Source organism: Oncorhynchus nerka, linkage group LG14 (assembly GCF_034236695.1).
Source record: "Oncorhynchus nerka isolate Pitt River linkage group LG14, Oner_Uvic_2.0, whole genome shotgun sequence".
Classification (NCBI taxonomy): domain Eukaryota; kingdom Metazoa; phylum Chordata; class Actinopteri; order Salmoniformes; family Salmonidae; genus Oncorhynchus; species Oncorhynchus nerka.
Window position 1 is genome coordinate 97,039,540 of NC_088409.1, and position 14,662 is coordinate 97,054,201.

Sequence of the window (14,662 nt, forward strand, 5' to 3'; positions counted from 1 at the left end):
ACCACCTCCTACTTCATTGAGGAAACGTGTACTTACTATGCCTGTGACATGTCATTGTCCTACCTAGCTATCTTAAGGTGAATGTAAGTCACTCTGGATAAGAGAGTCTGCTAAATCACTACAAGCTCCATGTAAATGTGTTGGACCCCAGGAAGAGGAGCTGCTGCATGTGCAACAGCTAATGGGGATCCTACTTAACTAACTAAATCATCTCTGTATAAAACAACTGTCGTTTGAGTTTTTAGAAGAGCTCGGCCATGTATGTGTGGCTATAATCACTTGTAGGAAGTAGGCTAAAGTCTGGTATCAGTCCTGATAATGACACTGTGGAGAGAAGGGCCCAGTAACGACATCACTGTCTGCTATTCTTGTTCAAAGTCAACGGTTTATTGTGAAAATAACCTGGGAAGAGAGAGAAACATTGTGTAACACTTCAAGCAGCCACTTGTCCAAAGACAGAACCTCAACAGGTAGGTAGGGACAGATTGGTTTATTTCTATTTCAGGACCTGGTGATACTGAAGAAGATGACTCCTCCCATGGCCAGCAGCACCCCTACAGTAATCTCCAACATCTTCCCCAGCTTCCACTGCTTATAATCGTGCTGCTGTTTCTGCTGGTACTGGGCCCTTCTGGCCCTCAGCTCCTTCTCCCTCTGCAGCTGCTCACCGTAGTGAGCCTGGAAGAAGGCATCAAAGTCAAACATGGCCTTCCCTCCTACGTTGCAGAACCGTCGGGATCTCTGCTGTTGTTGATACTGCTGTGGGCCAGAGGCTCTGTTGCTGGAGGTGGCCTCCCGGTCCGAGGGTCTCCCTGCCCCCTGGATGTCTGACCCACTGAGGATGCCGCGGTCGTACTTCCTCCTCAGGGCCATGCTCCCCAGCACGCTATAGGCCTCGGTGATCTCAGAGAAACGCTGGGTGGCTTCCTCGTTGTCGGGGTTCTTGTCTGGGTGGTAGATGAACGACTGTTTGTAATATGCTGTTTTTATTTGGGATTGGGTGGCGCTTGGGGACACTCGGAGGATGTCGTAGTAGGCCGTTCTGCTCCTGTGAAGAGGCGGGAAGTCTGACTGGTTGTTTTTGCTCCTCCAGCTGTAAGTCCTGGTGGAGTACAGGACCTCTGGGTGAGGTCGAAACCGGCCTGATTGCTGCTCTGCCAGGATGAGCATGACCGTGCTGAATGCTCGGACCTGCTGAGGTGACCCAAAGACTTCAGGGTGTAATGTGGCCATGACAACACCTCTGCTATTCCAACACATCATCCTGTGCACTGTTACTAGGTTACCCTGGGACAGAGGCTGTACACTGGGCCACAGGTACAATGGTGACCGTCTGAGCTCACTATCCTGAACAGTTGCTAATGTGATAGCGGGTTTAGCATTAATGTCTAATAAAAGCAAATCACTACTTGACCAAAGTAATGTCCCATACCCCAGTCTGTTATCATGTTTTAGCCTAGAAAGTATTTGATCAATGTGCTCTGTCTCCGTGCATTCCTGTGCATTCTCTTTGAGGTTGTTACGTTCAGGTTCCCAGGAACTCGCCTGACTGTCCCTTGTTGACACCGGGTGACATTCGTAAATCCCTTGTCCGGTTACCTTGGCTTTAAAGGTTCTGGCTCCAATTATAGAGGCTGCTGCTGCTACTGACATCGTTTCGTGTGGTCGATCTTCGGCGCAGGGGATGGAGTGAGTCGGTGCGTTTCTGATAGCTGAAAATCTGTAAACTCCGCTCCCCAATCTCCGACTGACCTCCGCCATTCTCCCGTAGCAGCAGGTACAGCGGCCATGGAGAAATGACAGGAACGAAGAAGACAGGGGTGGGATCCGGTAAAATGTGTAGCAGACCAATGAGAGAATTTACAACTGGGATGTGGTCACAAAACTTATTCTGTCATCCAATCATATACGAGGAATTGGGGTTTGAACGTTCTCAATTATCGCCTCTTCCTCTCTGATGTGATGGTCTTGTGCAAATTAATTTTTCGTATGCTTTAAAATTGTGTGTAGATATGCATTTAATTCAAAATGCCGTTTTGGTTGTTGAAGTCGTTTCTAATAGTATTGTTTTTCCCCAACTATGCGGCTGTCTCTTTAAATTACGTGCCCCTTTCCTTGTCGCTGAAATACTACGTCACACTCACATGTGGAACCTCAGCTGTAGCCAGACATCATAAAAACGTCTAAGGTTTTTTTTGGTTTAAATCGATCATTCGTATATATCTTGTAGTAAACCAAATTAGACATGGCCTCAAGTTGTCGAAGACCCGAGCATATGGCTCCGCCTGAAATTGTTAGTATGATATGCTTGTTTTTTTTAAGACCGACTAGAGCTAGCTAACGTTAGCCGCATTAACTGTAAGAAAACACACGTTTGCTAAGTTAGTTAGCTAGTGATCTGTTCCAAAATACCTACCTAGCAAGTGACTAGTTATGTTTAGTTCATTATGTGGACAACATTTCCGCGACACATCTTGTGTTTACCTGCACGCAGCACTTAACTTCTTGTGTTTTGATTTCTACTCGTTCTGCAGTTCTATAACGAAGAGGAGGCCAAGAAATATTCTCAGAAGTGAGTTCGGGGTTTGATAATGACCTATGGGCTGCATAATACGAATCGCTGTGTTTGAATACAAATCGTTGCATTTTTACCATTTACATACTGACCAGAGGCTGTCCTTGGTGGAATCTCTTTGAGACAGTAGAATGTAATATGATTCATGGGTAGCTAAGTAATCAACTGTTCAATAATTTCCTCGTGGATTTCCAGTTCTCGGATGATTGAGATCCAGAGTCAGATGTCTGAGAGAGCTGTGGAGCTGCTGAACCTGCCTGAGGACCAGCCCTGTTTCCTGCTCGATGTAGGGTATGTGTACAAGCCAGGGGATTGCTGAGGGCTCTCATTAATGTAATGGGTCTGGGTAGGAGAACTAAACTACTTTAGACTGAATGTGTCTTTATAACTTGTCCCATCAGGTGTGGCTCCGGGCTAAGTGGGGACTACCTGTCAGAGGAGGGACATTGCTGGGTTGGAGTGGACATCAGCACAGCCATGTTGGGTGAGTGTGGTTGAGTAGGTGTCAGTACAGCCATGTTGGTTGAGTGGGTGTCAGTACAGCCATGTTGGGTGAGTGTGGTTGAGTGGGTGTCAGTACAGCCATGTTGGGTGAGTGTGGTTGAGTGGGTGTCAGTACAGCCATGTTGGGTGAGTGTGGTTGAGTGGGCGTCAGCACAGCCATTGATGTCATTCCTGGCGCAAAAATATTGCATTCATATTTAGAGATGGATCAGCAACCTGAAATACAGCAGTCAATATTTGTTTGTTGTGCTCCGCTGTTGACCAGTGCTGTGTCCTTGTCTCTAGATGTAGCGCTGGATCGGGAGGTGGAGGGAGACCTTGTGTTGGGGGATATGGGGGAGGGATTGCCCTTCAGGCCTGGGACCTTTGATGGCTGCATCAGGTAAAGAGCTGGTCCTTCCTGTTCTGTAAGAGAGACCCGAGTTCTCTGCTGAGAAATTACTATTGATGGACTTGTCAAGACTGAGTTAGTAATGTCTCTTTCTGTCTGTCTCCATCCTTCTCTTTCTGTCTGTGTCCTCCCCTACCTCTTTGTCTCATCCCTCAGTATTTCTGCTCTCCAGTGGCTCTGCAATGCTGACAAAAAGACTCACAGCCCCCCCAAGAGGCTCTACACCTTCTTCAGTACACTCTACTCCTCCCTGGTGAGATCCCTAGGGACCTCGGTCCAATCTAACTCCTCCCTGGTGAGATCCCTAGGGACCTCTGTCCAATCTAACTCCTCCCTGGTGAGATCCCAAGTGACCTCTGTCCAATCTAACTCCTCCCTGGTGAGATCCCTAGTGAGTGACCTCTGTCCAATCTAACTCCTCCCTGGTGAGATCCCTAGTGACCTCTGTCCAATCTAACTCCTCTCTGGTGAGATCCCAAGTGACCTCGGTCCAATCTAACTACTTGTGTTATTGTCCCATATCTTTTTTAGTCAAGAGGAGCCCGTGCAGTGTTTCAGCTTTACCCAGAGAACTCTGAGCAGGTACAGTGATATGAAAATAGTTTATTAAAGTCAGTCTCCACAGAAACATGCCGACACACTCCGTGACACCTGATTGCCACTCCTGACCTGAAGTCGCTCTTCTCATCTGTGTACTGTTGTTGACGGTCTTCCTTCTATATATATTCATACTAAATGTTCTATTTTATGACACCTTTGTTACTTTAATATTTTACTATTTTTAATATTGAGAGGTGAACCTGCCAGCCGGCGTTTCAGTCTGTGCTGTGCATATGAATAATAGACTTGATTGTGTGCAGCTGGAACTGATTACATCCCAGGCCATGAAGGCAGGCTTCAGTGGAGGCATGGTGGTGGACTATCCTAACAGCACCAAGGCCAAAAAGTGAGTCTCCCCCCCCCCCCTGCCGCCCAGCGGCCCAACCTGGTTTGGTAGTCACCATAGAAATTTAACCAATAGAATGGGCCTCTCCTGTTAAGTCAGTGATGTCATAATGAGATAATGATGTCATAATGAGATAATGATGTCATAATGGTGTCAATGATGTCATAGTGAGTCAATGATGTCAGATTCTATTTCTATGGTCATCAGTTGGTGGTCATACTAGAAACACACACACACAAACCCATGTCTTTCTGGCACGAACACTCACACTACTGACTGCTAGGGAACTACTTTATTGAGGGATGGTTTTACTTACTATGACTGTGATACGTGGTTGTCCCCACCTAGTTACTTTAAGATGAATGCTCTTAACTGTAAGTCTCTCTGGATAAGGGTGGCTGCTAAATGAGTAAAACTGACATTCTTCTCTGATTTTTTTTTTTCCCCCATCAGGTTCTTCCTGTGTCTGTTCGCTGGGTTTTCAGGAACCCTACCCAAGGTGAGGAAAAGAATAAGGGTTCATTTATAGAAACTGTTGTCTTGAATGCTGAACACTGATGGTTTGTGGTCCCTGTGTTTCAGGGGCTGGTGTCAGAGACAGTGGACAGGAACGTCCCAAATCAAGTCCAATTCACAGGACAGAGGTAAAGAAATAACATCCTCAACTTTAGAAGTGTTGTTGTAGTGATTGATTACCACCATTTATGCTAATGAGAAGACTCATTAATCAATGCATTAACATAGTTGGGGTAGATGGCATTTGGACAGGTCTTGTCGTCAAGCCAGGCTCATCTCCCAGAGAGACAGAGGGCTGTCTTCCTGCCTGTTTACAGTTACTGCCGGGCAGCTTTTCCGCCCTCTGACATCACGTGATTGTAGCAGATGGAGATATGGGAAACTCAGCCTGAAGTGTGTCCACTTGCTCGTCCAAATAGCTTTTCTGTGTCTCAACTGGGTAAGACACTTAACCTCTCTGGGATATTCGGGACGGTAGCGTCCCACCCCGCCAACAGCCAGTGAAAGTGCAGGGCGCCAAATTCAAAACAAACAAAAAAATCTCAGAATTAAAATTCCTCAAAGCATACAAGTATTTTACACCATTTTAAAGATACAATTCTCGTTAATCCAGCCACAGTGTCTGATTTCAAAAAGGCTTTACAGCGAAAGCACCACAAACGATTATGTTAGGTCACCACCAAGTCACAGAAAAACACAGCCAATTTTCCAGCCAAAGAGTGGAGTCACAAAAAGCAGAAATATAGATCAAATTAATCACTAACCTTTGATGATCTTCATCAGATCACACTCATAGGACTTTACACAATACATGTATGTTTTGTTCGATAAAGTGCATATTTATATCCAAAAATCTAATTTTACTTTGGAGTGTTATGTTCAGTAGTTCCAAAACATGCAGTGATTTTGCAGAGAGCCACATCAATTCACAGAAATACTCATAATAAACATTGATAAAAGATACAACTATTATACATGGAACTTTAGATAAACCTCTCCTTAATGCAACGGCTGTGTCAGATTTAAAAAAAACTTTCCGGAAAAAGCACACCATGCAATAATCTGAGTACGGCGCTCAGAGCCCAAAGCAGCCAAAGAAATATCCGCCATGTTGTGTAGTCAACATTACTCAGAAATAGCATTATAAATATTACTTACCTTTGATGATCTTCATCAGAATGCACTCCCAGGAAACCCAGTTTCACAATAAATGTTTAATTTGTTCGATAATGTCATCATTTATGTCCAAATAGCTACTTTTGTAAACAATTCCAAAGTGACAAAGCGCGTTCACTAGGAGCAGACAAAATGTCAAAAAGTTCCGTTACAGTTCATGTTCCGTAGAAACATGTCAAATGATGTATAGAATCAATCTTTAGGATGTTTTTAACATATATCTTCAATAATGTTCCAACCGGAGAATTCCTTTGTCTTCAGAAATGCAATGGAAAGCGAGCTAACTCTCATGACCGCACGTCACGAGCCTGTGGCACTCTGCCAGACCACTGACTCAAACAGCCCTTATGAGCCCTTACTTTACAGTAGAAGCCTCAAACAAGTTTCTAAAGACTGTTGACATCTAGTGGAAGCCTTAGGAAGTGCAACAAGACCAATATCCCACTGTATCTTCAATAGGGGCGGAGTTGAAAATCGACCAACCTCAGATTTCCCACTTCCTGGTTGGATTTTTTTCTCTCAGGTTTTCGCCTGCCACATGAGTTCTGTTATATTCACAGACATCATTCAAACAGTTTTAGAAACGTCAGAGTGTTTTCTATCCAAATATACTAATCATATGCATTTTCTAGCTTTTATGGCTGAGTACCAGGTTTACTCTGGGCACATTATTCATCCAAGCTACTCAATACTGCCCCCAGTCACCAATAAGTTAAGTGGTGTGATCCTGTGTGTTTGCGAGACAGAGGTCCTGGGTTGGAGCCTTGGTATGAGCCGAATCAGGAGGAAATGGCTCAGCAAGCAGTGTGACGTCCTTTACAATGACACTGATCACATCTGTCAGAGGAGACACGGAGACGATTTGAAGATGAAATATGTAAAAACATAACTACTGGTTGTTTAGAGCCGAGTTGTCTCAATCCCTTCCTGTGTCTACTGGTGGTCATTTCCTGTTTGTGTTTTGTAAAGATCTCGCTTCAAGAACATGAAGGGCAAGTCTGCAAAGAAGGGAAAAGACTGGGTCCTGGAGAAGAAGGAGAGGAGGAGAAGACAGGGCAGGTATGTACCCCTCTGCCTATCCTCTCATTTGGGCAGGGATCCTGGCTACCCTCTCATTTGGGCAGGGATCCTGGCTACCCTCTCATTTGGACAGGGATCCTGGCTACCCTCTCATTTGGACAGGGATCCTGGCTGCCCTCTCATTTGGGCAGGTATGTACCCCTCTGCCTACCCTCTCATTTGGGCAGGGATCCTGGCTACCCTCTCATTTGGGCAGGGATCCTGGCTACCCTCTCATTTGGGCAGGGATCCTGGCTACCCTCTCATTTGGGCAGGGATCCTGGCTGCCCTCTCATTTGGACAGGGATCCTGGCTGCCCTCTCATTTGGGCAGGGATCCTGGCTACCCTCTCATTTGGGCAGGGATCCTGGCTACCCTCTCATTTGGGCAGGGATCATGCCTACCCTCTCATTTGGGCAGGGATCATGCCTACCCTCTCATTTGGGCAGGGATCATGCCTACCCTCTCATTTGGGCAGGGATCCTGCCTACCCTCTCATTTGGGCAGGGATCCTGGCTACCCTCTCATTTGGGCAGGGATCCTGGCTACCCTCTCATTTGGGCAGGGATCCTGGCTACCCTCTCATTTGGGCAGGGATCCTGATCCTGTACAGGTCAACATTATGATGTTCATATAGCTTACAACCCAGTTTGGAGGAAGTCATCAGGCTCTGTAACAGAAAGGCTGGTCTCTTACAGTCTTCCCTCTCTGTGGTGTGTGTTGTTTTCCAGGGAGGTCCGAGCTGACACAAAGTACACTGCCAGGCAGAGAAGGCCTCACTTTTAAACCCCAGTCAGTCCTGTGTGTTCCAGCCCGGAGGTTCACACTCATGGAGTACTACTGTCCTTCCTGTGTGTTCCAGCCCGGAGGTTCACACTCATGGAGTACTACTGTCCTTCCTGTGTGTTCCAGCCCGGAGGTTCACACTCATGGAGTACTACTCTCCTTCCTGTGTGTTCCAGCCCGGAGGTTCACACTCATGGAGTACTACTGTCCTTCCTGTGTGTTCCAGAGGAGCTGTGACCGGCAAGATTTAAACTTAAATGGACTCAAATCAATCCTACTCGCTTAAAAAAAAAGGGTGGATTAAAATCTTTATTTTCTTCCCATTTTAGAAGTTGATGGTTGTTTTTTTCCAGGAGTTGTCTCTCTATCAATGGAATGGAAATTAATTCATATCAATTTGAGAATGTGATTCCCACCCACACCGGTGACTGCCAGTTGCTGTGGTTACCTAGACTGGTTGCTAGGCTTTGTTTAGCTATAACATTCCTAGAGAGGGGACAGTTTCTGTACTTTCCACTCCTTCTGGTGTCATGTGCCACTAGAGCATGAGGAGTGGAAAGTTGTAGCTAAACAGTGACTGGCCACCAGTCTAATGCTTATCTGGTTGTGGTCCCAATCCTCTGGACAGAAACTGGCCCCTCTCTAGGACATGGACCCCTATCCTCTGGACAGAAACTGGCCCCTCTCTAGGACATGGCCCCCTATCCTCTGGACAGAAACTGGCCCCTCTCTAGGACATGGACCCCTATCCTCTGGACAGAAACTGGCCCCTCTCTAGGACATGGGCCCCTATCCTCTAGACAGAAACTGGCCCCTCTCTAGGACATGGACCCCTATCCTCTGGACAGAAACTGGCCCCTCTCTAGGACATGGGCCCCTATCCTCTAGACAGAAACTGGCCCCTCTCTAGGACATGGACCCCTATCCTCTGGACAGAAACTGGCCCCTCTCTAGGACATGACCGCCTATCCTCTGGACAGAAACTGGCCCCTCTCTAGGACATGACCCCCTATCCTCTGGACAGAAACTGGCCCCTCTCTAGGACATGGACCCCTATCCTCTGGACAGAAACTGGCCCCTCTCTAGGACATGGGCCCCTATCCTCTAGACAGAAACTGGCCCCTCTCTAGGACATGGACCCCTATCCTCTGGACAGAAACTGGCCCCTCTCTAGGACATGGACCCCTATCCTCTGGACAGAAACTGGCCCCTCTCTAGGACATGACCGCCTATCCTCTGGACAGAAACTGGCCCCTCTCTAGGACATGACCCCCTATCCTCTGGACAGAGACTGGCCCCTCTCTAGGACATGGACCCCTATCCTCTAGACAGAAACTGGCCCCTCTCTAGGACATGGACCGGTAGACTGCAAATAAAATATTCCCCTCTCTGATCTTGGACCCATTCTTCTGGACTATATAATTCCCCATCAATCAGCATATTCTATTTTAAAGCTGCTTTTTGGGGGCGACGAACCGAATTCACATAGAAAAGTGAGTTATAGATCTGTCGTTCTCATTGAAAGCAAGTCTAAGAAGTTGTAGATGTGTTTTATTTTGTTTTTGCATGTTTTGTAAAACCAGCTGAAGATGTAATATTTCTGGTTCTTGAAATTATAATTTCACAGCGGTTTAGATAAAATAATTCAAATCTAATGTCGCTGAATACAACAGGAAATGAGCAAGCCCTTAACCAATCTAATGTCGCTGAATACAACAGGAAATGCTTACAAGCCCTTAACCAACAATGCAGTTTTAAGTATTTACAAAATTAACTGAAGTTTAGAAGAAGAAAATATATATATATATATATAATAAAAAGTAACAATAACAATAATGAGACTATATACAGGGGTACAGGTTAGTAATGAGACTATATACAGGTTAGTAATGAGACTATATACAGGGGTACAGGTTAGTAATGAGACTATATACAGGGGTACAGGTTAGTAATGAGACTATATACAGGGGTACAGGTTAGTAATGAGACTATATACAGGGGTACAGGTTAGTAATGAGACTATATACAGGGGTACAGGTTAGTCATGAGACTATATACAGGGGGTACAGGTTAGTCATGAGACTATATACAGGGGGTACAGGTTAGTAATGAGACTATATACAGGGGTACAGGTTAGTAATGAGACTATATACAGGTTAGTAATGAGACTATATACAGGGGGTACAGGTTAGTAATGAGACTATATACAGGGGGTACAGGTTAGTAATGAGACTATATACAGGGGTACAGGTTAGTAATGAGACTATATACAGGGGTACAGGTTAGTAATGAGACTATATACAGGGGGTACAGGTTAGTAATGAGACTATATACAGGGGTACAGGTTAGTAATCAGACTATATACAGGGGGTACAGGTTAGTAATGAGACTATATACAGGGGGTACAGGTTAGTAATGAGACTATATACAGGGGTACAGGTTAGTAATGAGACTATATACAGGGGGTACAGGTTAGTAATGAGACTATATACAGGGGTACAGGTTAGTAATGAGACTATATACAGGGGGGTACAGGTTAGTAATGAGACTATATACAGGGGTACAGGTTAGTAATGAGACTATATACAGGGGGTACAGGTTAGTAATGAGACTATATACAGGGGGTACAGGTTAGTAATGAGACTATATACAGGGGTACAGGTTAGTAATGAGACTATATACAGGGGTACAGGTTAGTAATGAGGCTATATACAGGGGTACAGGTTAGTAATGAGACTATATACAGGGGGTACAGGTTAGTAATGAGACTATATACAGGGGTACAGGTTAGTAATAGTAATGAGACTATATACAGGGGGTACAGGTTAGTAATGAGACTATATACAGGGGGTACAGGTTAGTAATGAGGCTATATACAGGGGGTACAGGTTAGTAATGAGACTATATACAGGGGTACAGGTTAGTAATGAGACTATATACAGGGGGTACAGGTTAGTAATGAGACTATATACAGGGGTACAGGTTAGTAATGAGACTATATACAGGGGGTACAGGTTAGTAATGAGACTATATACAGGGGTACAGGTTAGTAATGAGACTATATACAGGGGTACAGGTTAGTAATGAGACTATATACAGGTTAGTAATGAGACTATATACAGGGGGTACAGGTTAGTAATGAGACTATATACAGGGGTACAGGTTAGTAATGAGACTATATACAGGGGTACAGGTTAGTAATGAGACTATATACAGGGGTACAGGTTAGTAATGAGACTATATACAGGGGGTACAGGTTAGTAATGAGACTATATACAGGGGGTACAGGTTAGTAATGAGACTATATACAGGGGGTACAGGTTAGTAATGAGACTATATACAGGTTAGTAATGAGACTATATACAGGGGTACAGGTTAGTAATGAGACTATATACAGGGGTACAGGTTAGTAATGAGACTATATACAGGGGGTACAGGTTAGTAATGAGACTATATACAGGGGGTACAGGTTAGTAATGAGACTATATACAGGGGTACAGGTTAGTAATGAGACTATATACAGGGTACAGGTTAGTAATGAGACTATATACAGGGGTACAGGTTAGTAATGAGACTATATACAGGGGGTACAGGTTAGTAATGAGACTATATACAGGGGTACAGGTTAGTAATGAGACTATATACAGGGGTACAGGTTAGTAATGAGACTATATACAGGGGTACAGGTTAGTAATGAGACTATATACAGGGGTACAGGTTAGTAATGAGACTATATACAGGGGGTACAGGTTAGTAATGAGACTATATACAGGGTACAGGTTAGTAATGAGACTATATACAGGGGGTACAGGTTAGTAATGAGACTATATACAGGGGTACAGGTTAGTAATGAGGCTATATACAGGGGGTACAGGTTAGTAATGAGACTATATACAGGGGTACAGGTTAGTAATGAGACTATATACAGGGGTACAGGTTAGTAATGAGGCTATATACAGGGGTACAGGTCAGTAATGAGACTATATACAGGTTAGTAATGAGGCTATATACAGGGGTACAGGTTAGTAATGAGACTATATACAGGGGTACAGGTTAGTAATGAGACTATATACAGGGGGTACAGGTTAGTAATGAGACTATATACAGGGGTACAGGTTAGTAATGAGACTATATACAGGGGGTACAGGTTAGTAATGAGACTATATACAGGGGGTACAGGTTAGTAATGAGACTATATACAGGGGTACAGGTTAGTAATGAGACTATACAGGTTAGTAATGAGACTATATACAGGGGGTACAGGTTAGTAATGAGACTATATACAGGGGGTACAGGTTAGTAATGAGACTATATACAGGGGTACAGGTTAGTAATGAGACTATATACAGGGGTACAGGTTAGTAATGAGACTATATACAGGGGGTACAGGTTAGTAATGAGACTATATACAGGGGGTACAGGTTAGTAATGAGACTATATACAGGGGTACAGGTTAGTAATGAGACTATATACAGGTTAGTAATGAGACTATATACAGGGGGTACAGGTTAGTAATGAGACTATATACAGGGGGTACAGGTTAGTAATGAGACTATATACAGGGGTACAGGTTAGTAATGAGACTATATACAGGGGTACAGGTTAGTAATGAGACTATATACAGGGGGTACAGGTTAGTAATGAGACTATATACAGGGGTACAGGTTAGTAATGAGACTATATACAGGTTAGTAATGAGACTATATACAGGGGTACAGGTTAGTAATGAGACTATATACAGGGGGTACAGGTTAGTAATGAGACTATATACAGGGGTACAGGTTAGTAATGAGACTATATACAGGGGTACAGGTTAGTAATGAGACTATATACAGGGGTACAGGTTAGTAATGAGACTATATACAGGGTACAGGTTAGTAATGAGACTATATACAGGGGTACAGGTTAGTAATGAGACTATATACAGGGGTACAGGTTAGTAATGAGACTATATACAGGGGGTACAGGTTAGTAATGAGACTATATACAGGGGGTACAGGTTAGTAATGAGACTATATACAGGGGTACAGGTTAGTAATGAGACTATATACAGGGGGTACAGGTTAGTAATGAGACTATATACAGGTTAGTAATGAGACTATATACAGGGGTACAGGTTAGTAATGAGACTATATACAGGGGTACAGGTTAGTAATGAGACTATATACAGGGGTACAGGTTAGTAATGAGACTATATACAGGGTGTACAGGTTAGTAATGAGACTATATACAGGGGTACAGGTTAGTAATGAGACTATATACAGGGGGTACAGGTTAGTAATGAGACTATATACAGGGGTACAGGTTAGTAATGAGACTATATACAGGTTAGTAATGAGACTATATACAGGGGGTACAGGTTAGTAATGAGACTATATACAGGGGTACAGGTTAGTAATGAGACTATATACAGGGGTACAGGTTAGTAATGAGACTATATACAGGGGTACAGGTTAGTAATGAGACTATATACAGGGGGTACAGGTTAGTAATGAGACTATATACAGGGTACAGGTTAGTAATGAGACTATATACAGGTTAGTAATGAGACTATATACAGGGGGGTACAGGTTAGTAATGAGACTATATACAGGGGGTACAGGTTAGTAATGAGACTATATACAGGGGTACAGGTTAGTAATGAGACTATATACAGGGGTACAGGTTAGTAATGAGACTATATACAGGGGGTACAGGTTAGTAATGAGACTATATACAGGGGTACAGGTTAGTAATGAGACTATATACAGGTACAGGTTAGTAATGAGACTATATACAGGGGGTACAGGTTAGTAATGAGACTATATACAGGGGTACAGGTTAGTAATGAGACTATATACAGGGGTACAGGTTAGTAAGGAGACTATATACAGGGGTACAGGTTAGTAATGAGACTATATACAGGGTACAGGTTAGTAATGAGACTATATACAGGTTAGTAATGAGACTATATACAGGGGTACAGGTTAGTAATGAGACTATATACAGGGGTACAGGTTAGTAATGAGACTATATACAGGGGTACAGGTTAGTAATGAGACTATATACAGGGGTACAGGTTAGTAATGAGACTATATACAGGGGGTACAGGTTAGTAATGAGACTATATACAGGGGTACAGGTTAGTAATGAGACTATATACAGGGTACAGGTTAGTAATGAGACTATATACAGGGTACAGGTTAGTAATGAGACTATATACAGGGTACAGGTTAGTAATGAGACTATATACAGGGGGTACAGGTTAGTAATGAGACTATATACAGGGGGTACAGGTTAGTAATGAGACTATATACAGGGGTACAGGTTAGTAATGAGACTATATACAGGTTAGTAATGAGACTATATACAGGGGTACAGGTTAGTAATGAGACTATATACAGGGGTACAGGTTAGTAATGAGACTATATACAGGTTAGTAATGAGGCTATATACAGGGGTACAGGTTAGTAATGAGACTATATACAGGGTACATGTTAGTAATGAGACTATATACAGGGGTACAGGTTAGTAATGAGACTATATACAGGGGTACAGGTTAGTAATGAGACTATATACAGGGGGTACAGGTTAGTAATGAGACTATATACAGGGGTACAGGTTAGTAATGAGACTATATACAGGGGTACAGGTTAGTAATGAGACTATATACAGGGGTACAGGTTAGTAATGAGACTATATACAGGGGTACAGGTTAGTAATGAGACTA

General features: G+C 43.7%; 2 protein-coding genes across 2 annotated transcripts; one reads left to right on the plus strand and one right to left on the minus strand.

The window, feature by feature from the left end:
• Positions 1-365: 365 nt before the first annotated feature.
• On the minus strand, positions 366-1,826 carry LOC115126123 (uncharacterized). Its single transcript, XM_029655714.2, has one exon. The coding sequence runs from the start codon at positions 1,759-1,761 to the stop codon at positions 502-504; it is 1,260 nt and encodes a 419-aa protein (XP_029511574.1). The 5' UTR covers positions 1,762-1,826; the 3' UTR covers positions 366-501.
• A 279-nt stretch (positions 1,827-2,105) lies between these two features.
• bud23 (BUD23 rRNA methyltransferase and ribosome maturation factor) lies at positions 2,106-9,346 on the plus strand. The gene is made up of 12 exons (XM_029655715.2): positions 2,106-2,293; positions 2,535-2,572; positions 2,771-2,866; positions 2,977-3,059; positions 3,365-3,461; positions 3,627-3,723; positions 4,002-4,052; positions 4,331-4,416; positions 4,870-4,915; positions 4,999-5,060; positions 7,078-7,167; positions 7,899-9,346. Exons 1-12 carry the CDS (start codon positions 2,246-2,248, stop codon positions 7,951-7,953), a joined length of 849 nt encoding a protein of 282 aa, XP_029511575.1. The 5' UTR covers positions 2,106-2,245; the 3' UTR covers positions 7,954-9,346.
• Positions 9,347-14,662: the final 5,316 nt, after the last annotated feature.